Consider the following 13,506-nt stretch of genomic DNA (forward strand, 5'->3'; position numbering starts at 1 on the left):
ATTAAATAATATATGCATGAGCATATCCAGTTAATTAGAATGAGCATATTCAATTAATTAGCATGAGCATATCCATCTTCTGAGGTATACCTCAGAGAGAGGGAGAATTCTTATTAGCCTTGCTGCCTATTGATATCGAATTTAATTTTATCTTTTCTTTCAGGTACCTTTGGCGTTGTATCATGCCTTGCTACCCAGTTTTTTTCCCTGTTGCAATACCATATTCAGTTCCGTCAGGCTGAAAATCGGGTGCAAAAATATGAAGTGGAATACCCTGGAAGAACAAATATATTCTTATATATTCAACTTAGGTTTTCAGTGTTACCATCTTCCTTAGCTACTGCAACATGCAGGAGTGAGTTTACAGGATTGTCATGGACTTTATATAACTAACTACCCAGCTACACGCATACACTTTTTTTAGCATACACACATATTTTGCTTGCAATTGTGAATAAAAGACTCGTAAAGATAAGTGTTAACTATGTATCCATAGTCTTGCTCTTTTTTTCTTGGATGTTCAAGTCAAATGTTCATTCATAGTCTTGTTTTTTGATCAGAACATTTGTATCTCTGAATTTTGTTTAGAAAGGCATAACATGTCGGAACTGAATTTTTCCTAGAGCAATATTCATGTTTATTCGTACTTGTGTAATTTTGTATATAAAGGCCTAGATCAAAATGACGAAAACAACGCACACTTTCAGTTTTGGTGAACTGAATTAGATCAAAATGACATGATCAGAACATTTGTATCTCTGAATTTTGTTTAGAAAGGCATAACATGTCGGAACTGAATTTTTCCTAGAGCAATATTCATGTTTATTCTACTTGTGTAATTTTGTTTATAAAGGCCTAGATCAAAATGACAAAAACAACGCACACTTTCAGTTTTGGTGAACTGAATTAGATCAAAATGACATGATTAGAACATTTGTATCTCTGAATTTTGTTTAGAAAGGCATAACATATCGGAACTGAAATTTTCCTAGAGCAATATTCATGTCTATTCTTACTTGTGTAATTTTGTTTATAAAGGCCTAGATCAAAATGACAAAAACAACGCACACTTTCAGTTTTGGTGAATTGAATTAGATCAAAATGACGAAAACAATATACATGTTCAGTTTAGTACAACTGAATTTTATGCTGTCTAACAGAGCAGAAGTGAAATTTCTGCTATCGAATGGAGCAGCACAGATGCTACCGTACATGTTCAGTTTGCTGTCGAACAGAGCAACATAAATGCTTCATTCCCTCACTATAAAGATGCACACATGCAAAATGTACATCAATTTTGAGGAACTCCATGAAAGCAAATTTCAAACGAATCAACGGAGTGCGGCGTGCGGCCGCGCACTACCCGCTAGTATTCACTTACACTCCTTGGTCTCAAACATGTATGAAACCCACTGGGGCTCCGCGAACTTGTGGTTGGACTTTATCTACCGTCTTGGTCTGGTGGGATTGACGTTTTCCTCCTCTCGGCCTTGAGCTGCTGCTGCTCCACTTGTCAGGTTGCTGACACATGGGCGGTGCTCCCGTGTCTGCGCATGCGTTCTGCCGCTCTCCGCGCATGTCGACGCAAAGTGCTCTTGTGTGAGCTGCTGGCGTGCTCTCTTGACGCTCGTGTGTTGTGTGCCACTGCCACTAGGTGCATGCATGTGTGCCGGTGTGTGGGTGTGTTGCGTGCGAGTGGTGGTGTGTTTTGGGTTGGGTGCATCCTTCTGCTTCGCGGTTCTCTGCCGCTCTCCGCGCATGTCGACGCAAAGTGCTCTTGTGTGAGCTGCTGGCGTGCTCTCTTGACGCTCGTGTGTTGTGTGCCACTGCCACTAGGTGCATGCATGTGTGCCGGTGTGTGGGTGTGTTGCGTGCGAGTGGTGGTGTGTTTTGGGTTGGGTGCATCCTTCTGCTTCGCGGTTCGCGCCGGTTGCATGATGTTGGGTCACCGGCCGTGGCCGCGACGAGGATGCGCGACCTCCATTTTGGCGCATATCACATGTTCCACAAAATGTATCATTATTTTTCCACAAATTAAACGAGGCGTCATCGGACATTTTCGGGCGATGTTTGCAGACATTTTGGTTCCACTTTGGTGAATCCCCTTGGAGATGCCCTAGGTTATTTATCACTGGAGGGAGGCGACTATGGCGTAGGTGCTCACCATCCAAGCTTCTGGTCGCTGAGGCTGGCTTTCTGGCTGTTATGGCTGCGTTCCTAGGAGTTGCCCCGCCACCATGTTCGCGGTTTGGGTTGCCCACTTCTTGCACCGTCCAGTGTCTAGATGGCATGGTGAGAGAGCCTTCTGTTCTCCTCCGTCCAGTGCTCAATTTTGAATATGGTTTATGATTTTGACCGGGACAACGATTTTTCAAATCAATTAACAGCAATCGGTCTATAAAAACATATTATTACTGACGCACCCATCCATCATCTAAAAAAAAGCGGCACCGTATGATACTGTAGCATCAATATAGTACATGCGGCCACTCCCGCTGAAATTTGCCAACATAAATATATGTTTGTTAGCAGATAATACAGAACCACACCACAAAAAGGCCATCAAATCACCACATCCTATATATTTAAAAAGTTCACCCCCACTACTTGATTTATCTCAACATGCAAAGTAGACACGTCAGCATCTAATCACAGCTAGCCACGTCACACATCATGAAGTCCCACACAGCCCACCTCCAGAGGTCATTTACTCGGAAAAAAAAATCTGTCTCAATCATTCCCCACGCGGCCACGCCCTGGTCAGACCAGGAGAATCCTGTGATTTTTTCTACTCCGACTCCTCCTCCTCTAGCCGCGAGCCTCCCTCGCCGATGGTCAGCCACCTCCTTATCCGATTCCTCCGTCGCGGACCACGGATGGCCAGATCTGCAGCTCATGGGTTGAACCCCTGCACTGCAATCCCCCTTGCACTGGCTCCACCTTTCTCTTCCTCTTCCACTTCCTCTTTCTCTTCCTCTTCCCCTTCCTCTTTCACTTCCTCTTTTAATTGCCAACCAGTCCGGCCTCCCGGCCCCATCTTCTTGGTTCACCTAAGAAATCTTCCACCTGTTCAAGTCGCCGGCTCCAAGGCTGCCATCCATGCCAAATCGGTGGCCGCTAGCACTGCGCCCAACAGCCACTGCTCGGCTCCTTGCACCTGCCGCTGCTTGACGGATCCGAGGGGGGCGAGAAGGACAGGGCGTGTGGCAGCTGTGAGGGAAAGAGAAGCAGGTTACCATGGGGGCGTGTGGGACAAATCGATCTCTAATGTACCAGGTTAGTCCAGATTACACTCTCGCCGACTCCAATCCTCATCTATTGTCTTGCTGGTTTGCCACTGATCTAGGTATATAAGATGCCATTTCTCATACGTTTGTTGCTTTGTTCATACATGAGTGAATACATCCACTGCTATGGAACCATGTACATAATTTTTTTGCATTCCTCTGAATTCCATTGACTCGAGTGAATGCATGCACCCAAATCTGAACATTATTTTTATTGATTTGCACATACACCTACAAATCTTTATCCTGTTGGATTCATTGAAAACACACAGTTCTTAAGATTCCTGTATATCTCATTTAGACTTGAGGTGGCTACTTCTTATGATTCTCCATGTATCAGTTCCCTCGGTGATACAGTTTATTTATTATTGTATTACCTTCAGATCTAATGGTTACAACTTTTATTGTCCTGTGTTTCAAGGTTCAACATAAGCATCTGGTGGATTGGTAAAATATGCCTAAGTTTCTTTTTTGACTTTTCAGGATCCTTGCTTGCTGGCATGCACATCAATTATTAGCCAAAATTTAATACTAAAGTGGGTGAAGTTTCTGCACATGGTTGTTAGTCAGCTGTAAATATTGTAGCATTTCAACCAAGTCTATAGAGGCAAGTAATTTGATTGCTAGGTATATCTACACATGGAATTATAAGTTGGGCAGTTTATGTTTATCAACATGTGATCCTCTTTTTTCATAGATGATCGTCTTAACGTGTTCAACACACTGATTAGATTTTCGTCAACTGTTTCAGTATGCTGTTTGTGGCTTTTATGGCTGTCACATTTTGGCCTGACAACAGTTTCCTACATCATTATTGCCTATAGGATTCCTTCGCTTGAATCGTGGTCTCTAGAACTATTCTGCAAGATTTGGTATGTACGCTCCCTGTTGGTCTACTACTCAAATCTGAAAATTTTGTATGTCCTTGGTAACAACTTATTCCTCTCACTATTTATATATTTTGAACCCACTGATATCTTTATCACTAATGCCATCCTCCTCTTCTTTTCATCATAGCCAAGAATCAACAACATGCGCACCGGGACATTCACAATATATGCTAATGACCACCAAATTTCACCTTCATCCAGTGTTGTAAATCAATAAAATAAATATATGCTAGGATCTGAATTTCAGTCATTTTGGTAGGGTCTCAAAAGCATTAGAGTTTCTCATACAACGGTTGCATGTCATGGAAGCAATCTTAATGACTCTCAGCCCATGAAGCGGCGTGGTTGCAAAGAATGACAGGACTGAACGGCCGATGGCCATCATACAATCTGGTAGGTCTATGCCCAATCCTGCTTCTTCTATCTTTCTTTCTTGGATAGAAACTAAAACATTTAAATGTTTCCTTTTGAGAATAAATATAGCGTGGTATATTATTTCTTTCATTATCATTGGTGCATAACTTTATATGACTTCCTTGGTAAGAAACTACTTTGATCCCGCAACAACTGCTCTATTGTTGGATAGATTTGGATTATTCGAACGTCTAGGGAATGCATAATGGCTTAAACAAGAAGGTAAGTAATGAATTTGCGCAGGGTAAATATTCTGGATGTTTAAAGACGTGACATTGTCCAATAACATGTTGAACCCAACTATCATCTTGAGGGTTGTACCAAGATCATGTGGTTTTCACTTTCTCTCAGTTTACTTATGTTACTAATGCATGTTTCTTCTTTAGTACGAGTATTAATATTGTCAGCCATCATTCCTTGCCTATTAGGAAAACTGGAGAACATATATATCTTGCAAACAATTTGTTCCAAGTCTGCTGAATACACTACCAAGTGAGTTGAACCAAGGATTCCCCTGCTAAATTTGTGGTTGCACCTCTTTTTCCCTCCTGGACCTATCTACCAATTTTTTTGTTCACTTATCTGACATTTAAAATAGGCCATATAGTCTATAAATAATCATACTGTCAGAGAAAGCTTGGAGCAAGGGAGCTGTCAAGTGCATATTTTTTTGCACGATGTATATAGCTTTTAAGGCTAGCAGAACCTTAAGAAAAAGCTTAAAGCAAGGATGCATATAGATCTGTCAAGCATGCATGTACATGTAGTGTTTAAGGCTACCAGAACCTTCATATATGTCCATTTGTTGTATATAGTTATATCTGATGATATTGTATGAAGATTAGTTGCTCTCGATTGGCCAAATTACGGCTGTAGTTCCACATGTTTGTCAGACATGGAAATCCTATGGGAATTTTTATTGTATAATAATAATAGTTACTAATAATTATTAGTCAGTATTTGGTTTTCATTTGACAGTACTTGCCTTTCATTTGACATGCCTCATGCTTCCACGCTTAGAAAAATAATAAGGTACAAGTTAACCTACTAATGGTGTCCTACACAAATGTCCCGCAGCAACGCGCGGGGTATTATCTAGTTATAAATAAAAGTAGAACACATTCCATCATCTTCCCCATCCGCTAAACTAAATAATCCACCAGTTCCAGAATATAAGTGGTATTAGTTTTTTGGAAAGTCAAATTTCTTTAATTTGATCAAGTTCAAAGCAAAAAATATCGACATCCACAATATTAAACAAAAAATTATGAAAATTTATTTCACGATAAATCTAATCATATTGATTTGATATTCTGGATTTTGATGTATTTCTCTACAAATTTGATCAAACTTAGAAAGTTTGACTTTTTGAAAAATAATAAACCTTATATTTTGAAACAGAGTGAGTAATTTTTTTAACAAACCCAACAACACCAAAGGCGCACCAAAGCGCGCCCACCACTTCTAGTCTTCTATAACATTATGCTCCTTAATTTGTAAGGCCTCACAGTCAATTGAGGTCTTCAATTGAAATCGGGTCATTCGATTTTGACCGAGTCAACAATTTCTCAAAGCTCTCTCATTAAATTATTTTATACTACACATTATGCTCCCTAGTGAGTTTGGCCGAGCCAAAAATTTCTCAAAACTTGCTCAGTCAATTATTTAATACTATATACTATGATTCCTAATTTTCAGGCCCTCACAAATAATTGAGGTCTTCAATTTAGAATGAGGTAATCCGATTTTGACTGGGTCAACACTTAACAAGCCCTCCCATTTAATTATTTTAATTCACTATGTTTTTTTAATTTTAAAGCACTTTAATTCAATTGAGGTATTCAATTTTGAATTTTGGTTTACGATTTTGGTCGGGCCAATGATTTTTCAAATCAATCAGCAGAAACCAGCCTATAAAAATATATCAACCTCGCGCACCCTCCCATCACTTAGAGAAAAGAAGTGACACCATATGATACTATAACACCAATAAATATTGGTTGATAGCGGATAACACAAAATCTCGCCGCGAAATGCCCACCAAATATCTAATGGGAAGGAGCAGCAGTGATAGTACTTCGGAGGGGTCGTTCCCTCTCAATGGAGATCCTGTATGATTTGGAAATTTTGTACAATCCAAAGGACTTAGTAAAGTTCAAAACAACGAATACACACATGATTTTTGTATATATATAGCTGAGTTTGGTAGTGGGTCAATTGCTATCAATAGTGCTAATTGAAGACTTTAACTCACTAATCGTGATAGAGAAAGCTACTATCTATTAGTTACTAGCATAAGTTTCACGCAAATATTAGTACTTGAACACTGCATATCTGGCGGTGTGGACAAAATGTGAAATCGAAATTCAGTACTAGCATATAGCTCATTGCAGAGGAGCACACGCTAGGACTCGTGTACGTGAAGTTGGTCTCTTTTTCTGCAACCGATCGATACATCTCTCTCTGCAACAAATGGAAGAATCAATTCATGGATTTGCTGCTGCTCCAACTCCACAACTTTTTCTAGTGACTTATTGCCTTATATAACTTCCTTACAAATTGACTCGGTGTTCAATTCGTTGAAGAATTCCAAGGCACACCCAACACGACTCCACTCGGTGTACTAAACAAGTTTAGCACGAACCAAAAGAAAAGTGAAACTTACTAAGTATACAACTGCGATGACAATGACAACGATAATAATACATGATACACATCCCAGTATCTTGTTTTGGATCAAAAATTAACCACATATGACATGCTGTGTAAAGCGTCAACCCCCTTTTTGTTGGCACCATACTACTGCATTGTGCCACTAGCTTCATCAACTGACACAAGCATCTGTACAAGATTTTCCATGGTGGGCCTTTTTCTACTGTCTTCTTCTAGGCATGAGACAGCCAACTTGACCATCATTCTTGCTTGCAGTCTATCGAACTGGCCATTCAACCTCAAGTCAATGAAGTCAGGAAGCCATAAGTGTTGGCTTCCCTCCAGCATCATATTTTTTGTAAGCATCCTAACAACCGTTCCAAGGACCATTTCCACTTCCTCGCCGGCATTTGATGCCCAGTATGAAACACGAGCCCCCATGAGTAGTTCCAGGAGAACCACTCGGAAGCTGTAGATGTCAACCTTTGATGTTATTGGTTGGCTAGAAACCCACTCGGGAGCAATATAACCTCTAGTTCCATGAATCCTTGATACATTTTTATTGGATCCACTTCTGTTCACAAGTTTTGCAAGGCCAAAGTCGCTGATCTTTGGCTCCAAGTTATCATCCAACAATATATTTTCAGGCTTGATGTCACAGTGGATAACCCACTCCAAGCACTCATGATGAAGATAGGCCAATCCTCTTGCCACCCCTAGAGCAATCTTAAATCTTTCACTCCATCCAAGTAACCTTTCACTACTAAACAAGGTTTTATCCAAAGAACCATTCTCAACGTACTCCAAAACCAATATTCTGTGTGGTCCATCAGAACAGAATCCCCAAACCCTCACCAAATTCATATGGTAAATCCTTCCAATCACACTCAGTTCATGCTGGAATTCTTCTTCCCCTTGGTGTATGTCTGCCAAAGTTTTCACTGCTACAGCCCTCTTGTCTTTCAAGACTCCCCTGTATACAAGACCAGATGCCCCACATCCAATTCGATCCTTGAACTTTTGAGTTGCTCTCTGCAACTCCTTGTAAGTATATCTGCGAAAATGGTTGGTTACCATTTCATAGCCAACCTCAGCTGGCCATACCCCCATTAACTTTTTCCCTTCCCTTATGAACAAAAACCAGCATCCTAGTGCCACAAATATTAACTCCACACAAAATATCGCTAACAAGAACCCATACGCCAAGAACAGGTACTGTGAGTGTGATCCATTTTGACTGCTTTTAGGTTGATCCCAAAAGTTTTCTGTGAAATTTTTGCTCTTTACACTACAATTAGGAACATATTTAGGACCAAAAGGTTGCGAGTGAGGAACTGAGGACCTTGGGACCTGTAGCGTCTTAGGAATCTTGAGATGGATAGAACCACCAACAATACTTGGCCCGGTTACACCCCCAACAAGGGTCCCCTTTGGATAGCAAAGCCCGGTTCCTTGCCAGTATGCAAAACCTTTGCAATTGCAGTCCTTCAAGCATATCTTCTTGCATTCATCAAATGAAACTATGGTATTCAATCTAAGATCATTACCATGGAAGTCGGTGGCGGGTAGCTTCAGAAACATCTCCTGTCCATCACAACTGAGATTAAATTTTGGTCTGCAACCTTGGCTCCGGTCACTGGGGTCGATTATCTCATGTCCAGGGGCACAAGCACAAGCAGGCTGGGGAGTGTACACACATATTCCATTAATGCCACACAAACCAAGAACAGAGCAGGTCTGTTGATATGCCATCCACGTGACCGACCATGTTCCATCTATCTTATTTAGACTGTATAATCTAAGGTTGCCATCATAATCCAACGTTAGTCTCCTCATAACCCCATGACCCCAATCAACAGCCTTAAGAGTTAAGTTGTCACTACCAAGAAAATACCCCGAGCTATCAAGGACTCCAATTGCGTTAGTACTAAAGGCATTTCTTTTCTTTGTCCATATATCATTACTAGGAATTGGCCAATATTTTAAAGAGATATCCTTCTCATCATCAAACAGTGTGAGTATATGTTCATCATCAAAATGGAAGCTGTAGCGGCCAGGGACAAGTAGCCTACTAGCAGATACCAACTTTGCAGCACTAGTAATGTTCTGATAGGGCAGCAATGTGTCGGTAGGAGAATGGAAACTTTGCCACAGAATGATATCACCTTGGCCTTTGACGACGAGGTTCCCAGTGTCGAGCAGCTGAGCTTGCTGGGCACTCGAAGAAGACGACACATTGTTCTCCCAGACGGGGCGGCCATCGTAGTCTTCTACGGCCATCCGGCCATCCGCATCTAGCGTGACTCGGGATCGCTTGAAGTAAACGGGGTGGAGATGATTCGCGCTCCAGACCACCGTTCTTTCAGCCGTGTTGGAGTACCAAATGGAGAAGATGGAGGCAGTTTGAGAAATGTTGTTGAAGCCGCAGGTGAAAGTACCATCCGGTGAGCGGAGGACGTCGGAGCTATCCTCTACGGACATAGAGGAGCCCGGCGAGAGGAATTCGCGAGCGGAGACGCGAAGAAAGAGAAGGACCGAGGTAAGTAGTAGGAGCAGAGGGATGGAGCGTCCATCCATGTTTGGTGAGGCACTGATGAAGAGTTGATCTCTGGAATGGTCACAAATGGGGGATATTATAGGAACCATTTGGTCAGTCGCCGCTATTGCATTTGGAAGATGGTTGTGCCTTCACTTTCATAGTCGTCTCTTTGTGCTGCAAATTGTTTGTCCTGTGCACCAGTCTCCAGCTAACTACTTTCGCCTAGCTGTGCAAAGATGGTGACTGAAATCATTGGCCCGTTGACGGGGGACGACTCTGGTAGTGCATGTAGTTTCCTTCGGACAGCGCACGAGCAGGCAGAACCGCAGAACCAACACGTCGCAGCATGCCGAATAATCCCTGGCACCACTATCAAGTCGACGCAAAGACATGAAGAGGAAGCCGTTCGCCCAGCTACATGACGACAAAGGTTCGTGTTTTTTTTTTACAAATTCGCAAAAGTATTTAAATCTGCAAAGCTTTCTAAAATCCGCGAACATTTGTGGGCTTCGTGACCATTTACCAGATTCAAAAGTACTTTTTGAATTCACAAACATTTTTTCACTTCGTGAACTCTTTTCTTCAATTGACTAACCTTTTTTTACTCCCTTCATCCGGAAACATTTGTCGTAGAAATGGATGTATCTAGATATATTTTAGTTCTACATACATCAATTTTTATCCATTTATGTGACAAGTAATTCCGTACAGAGAGAGTATTAGTGAAATTTTATTACTCCCTCTGTGTCGAAATGTAAGTCATTTAAGCATTCGATGTGCAAATTTCGGTACGCTACGAATATTTTCCACATTCCCGAAATGCCCTCTCGTTCGTTCACCACCGCTCTCACCCACTCGAGCTCACTCTCTCTCATTCCCCTCTCACCCACCCCCTCTCGCTCCCCTCCAGATTCCCATCATCGCCAGCCTCTCCTCGCCTCCCCTTCTCCCCACTACCGCGTGCTCCGTTTCCTCCGACCGCGCACGCCACACCATAGGTCAAAAGCTTGCTTTTTAGGCGCCGTCGACGAGCTTCTGGGCGGCGGAGGATGGATCCGCGTGCGCCGACACTGGATCCGTGCGTGTCGACGCCGGCTTCACAACAGAGCGGCACCGTCGCAGAAGAGCAGGGCCGTAGCAGCGCCGCCCTCCTCCACGACCACGCAGCCGCATCGGCAGTGGACTCGAATCCCTAGCCAGCGAGCTCAGGCAGCCATGGATCCATGGTGACGAACCTTCCTCTTCTCTCTGTAGCTGACCCACCCCGTCTATTCTCCCTCCCTCTCTGCCCCGCGTCTCCATGACTAGGTCGACGCCAGGGAAGAGCCACCAACAGCAACAACTAAGATATGGACATGTAGGCCACTGCCCTCTACAAGGAGGAAGACCACTGCTTCTCTGACTCTGCTTCTTCCTTGGTCGCCATGGAAGGTACTCCCATGTTATGCTCTGCGATGCTCCATGTTATGCTTGCTGCAACTTACTGGTGCACAATTCATTCAAGATAAAACTGCAGAAATCTCAAACTTTAGCATGGACTGAATAATACTGGTGAATAATGCAGTTAAGGATTTTGTTAGGATTGTTACTACTCCTAAGATCATTCATGGACTGAATAATTCAGTCAAATACAGCTAAGTTATCCAGTCAAATTCAGATGTCCCTTCAGTTTGCATCATTCATAGACTGAATAACTTTGGAGTAGCTTGCTTAAATGAATGCTTGAGCTGGAGTAGACTGATGCTGTTAATGAATGCTTGTTTATCTTACTGCAACTATTAATTTGCATATGAAAAGCTACTCCTCTTGTGCCCTCCATATTCTTTGAAACTACTGAAATGAATGAAGGCATATGAAGCTACTACTAATGGAGTATTGTTATATTGTTTGAAGCTACTGCTAATGAAGTACTATTTTGAAGCAACTACATATTGTTTGAAACTATTAAGCTGGAGTACTGTTAATGATGCATATGAAGCTACTGCTAATGGAGTAACTTAAAAGCATGGAGTGATTTCTGTAGTTTTGTTAAAGCATGGAGTAGTTTCTCTAGTTTTGTTAAAGCCTGGATATTGAACTTTCCTTGTGGATGAAGAGCCCAGCGTCCATCCACATCCCCGGCGGAGCCACCTGCAGAGAACGGAGCAGTTGGTCTCCTACCGGCCAGGCCAGGCGTGGCAGTGCGGGTTAGTTGAAGGGTGGTGCGGGCGAGGGAGCTGGCGGCATAGGGCTCCGCACTCCTCCCGCCGAGCACCGAGAGGGCGGGAAGGAGGAGATGACGCGACGACGCGAGGGTGAGCGGTGGCGGCGGCTCGGCAGGGAGCGTGCGAGCACGGGTCGCAAAGGAGATCGAGGAGAGGGAGAGGAGGAGCTGGGGCGTCTGCAACCCAAACCGTCTCATCGATTGGGAGAGGTGCAGCAGAACGTGAAAAGACAAAAATGCCCTTGACAGGGCATGGAAATTACAGGCGGTGGCAGGAGATCTTTACGCTGGAGAGGGACTATTCATTGCAATAGTAACCAGTTTCGATCCGACCGCTGTGATTTTCCAGGAGCGAGATCGGACGGACATAATCGCGTCAAAGAAATGATCCGAAGGCCGAGAGTCGCTAAACCCTGAGAGAGCTCAGGGGCCGCCTTGGTTCTTATTTCTGGATATTTTTTGATAAATGATTGCATCTCATTTGTCCTCTACACACGTAGGGCTATACAGATGACATCTCATTTGTCCTCTACACTTGCATGATTGCATTACATTTGCATATTTTGTCATAAGCTTGACCCACCTACCGATGTGCGTACGTACGTACGTACTTTGAGCTCATCCAGTGACGGAGCTAGATGCAGATTACGCCTAGAGCTGTACTATGTTAAGTGATAAACTTTTATGATTTTATATGCTTTGCATGAAGAAATTATAAAGGAAGTTGTTTCTAGGCTGGGGCTATAGCCCCAACCTCCCAGCAGCAGCTCGTCGCCCACCGTTGGGTTGTCCCTGTCTGAGATGGACAGGCTTGTTGCCGCATGTCTACTTGCACGTAGTCCGGTCAAAAACTAATCTTGGTAGGCACGTAGTCCGGTCAAAAACTAATCTTGGTAGGCACGTAGTCCGGTCAAAAACTAATCTTGGTAGTGTCAGTTGCTTCCACGCAGGCGCAGCGGCTAGCTACGCACATGCATGACGCATACAAATGCACATCATGAACACACACACACACACACACACACATATATATATATATATATATATATATATATAGTTCTTCGCAAACGGCATCTCTAAGGCCGTGCCCCAAATTGGACCTATTATTTGACGCGTCTGTAGACACGAATAAGAAAGCCGGAGATCCAGCCGTATGCTCGAAATGTTGGTGCACATTTTAAACTTAAATCCAACAAACCGGGTGAATTTGATGCAAACACAACCATTTTCATGCAAACCAACCAGGCCTAATTCATGCCAAGTTCGACATACTGCAATTAAATTGGACAAGTTCAATTAAAATTGAAATAAACCTAGAGAAAAACTATGCGAGATATTGGACCGTAACATCGTACACAACCTCCTGGGGACCTTATTAACACCTAACCATGTAGCATGCCAAAAAAGTTCAGGACATTTACGCGTTGATCTCCAATTATTCCAAGGGTCACTACATTCCAGATATAATACGCCAGCAAGAACTACCGAGGCAACTTCATGATGATTGGCGAGGAGCCCCAT

At 42.9% G+C, this 13,506-nt stretch overlaps 1 protein-coding gene across 1 annotated transcript; it reads right to left on the reverse strand.

Moving 5' to 3' along the window:
* Window positions 1-7,101: 7,101 nt before the first annotated feature.
* Window positions 7,102-9,822, reverse strand: LOC125513101 (putative receptor protein kinase ZmPK1). The gene has a single exon (XM_048678146.1). The coding sequence runs from the start codon at window positions 9,818-9,820 to the stop codon at window positions 7,391-7,393; it is 2,430 nt and encodes an 809-aa protein (XP_048534103.1). The 5' UTR covers window positions 9,821-9,822; the 3' UTR covers window positions 7,102-7,390.
* Between the last annotated feature and the right edge of the window lie 3,684 nt (window positions 9,823-13,506).

The sequence above is a fragment of the Triticum urartu genome, chromosome 6 (assembly GCF_003073215.2).
Source record: "Triticum urartu cultivar G1812 chromosome 6, Tu2.1, whole genome shotgun sequence".
NCBI classification, from domain to species: domain Eukaryota; kingdom Viridiplantae; phylum Streptophyta; class Magnoliopsida; order Poales; family Poaceae; genus Triticum; species Triticum urartu.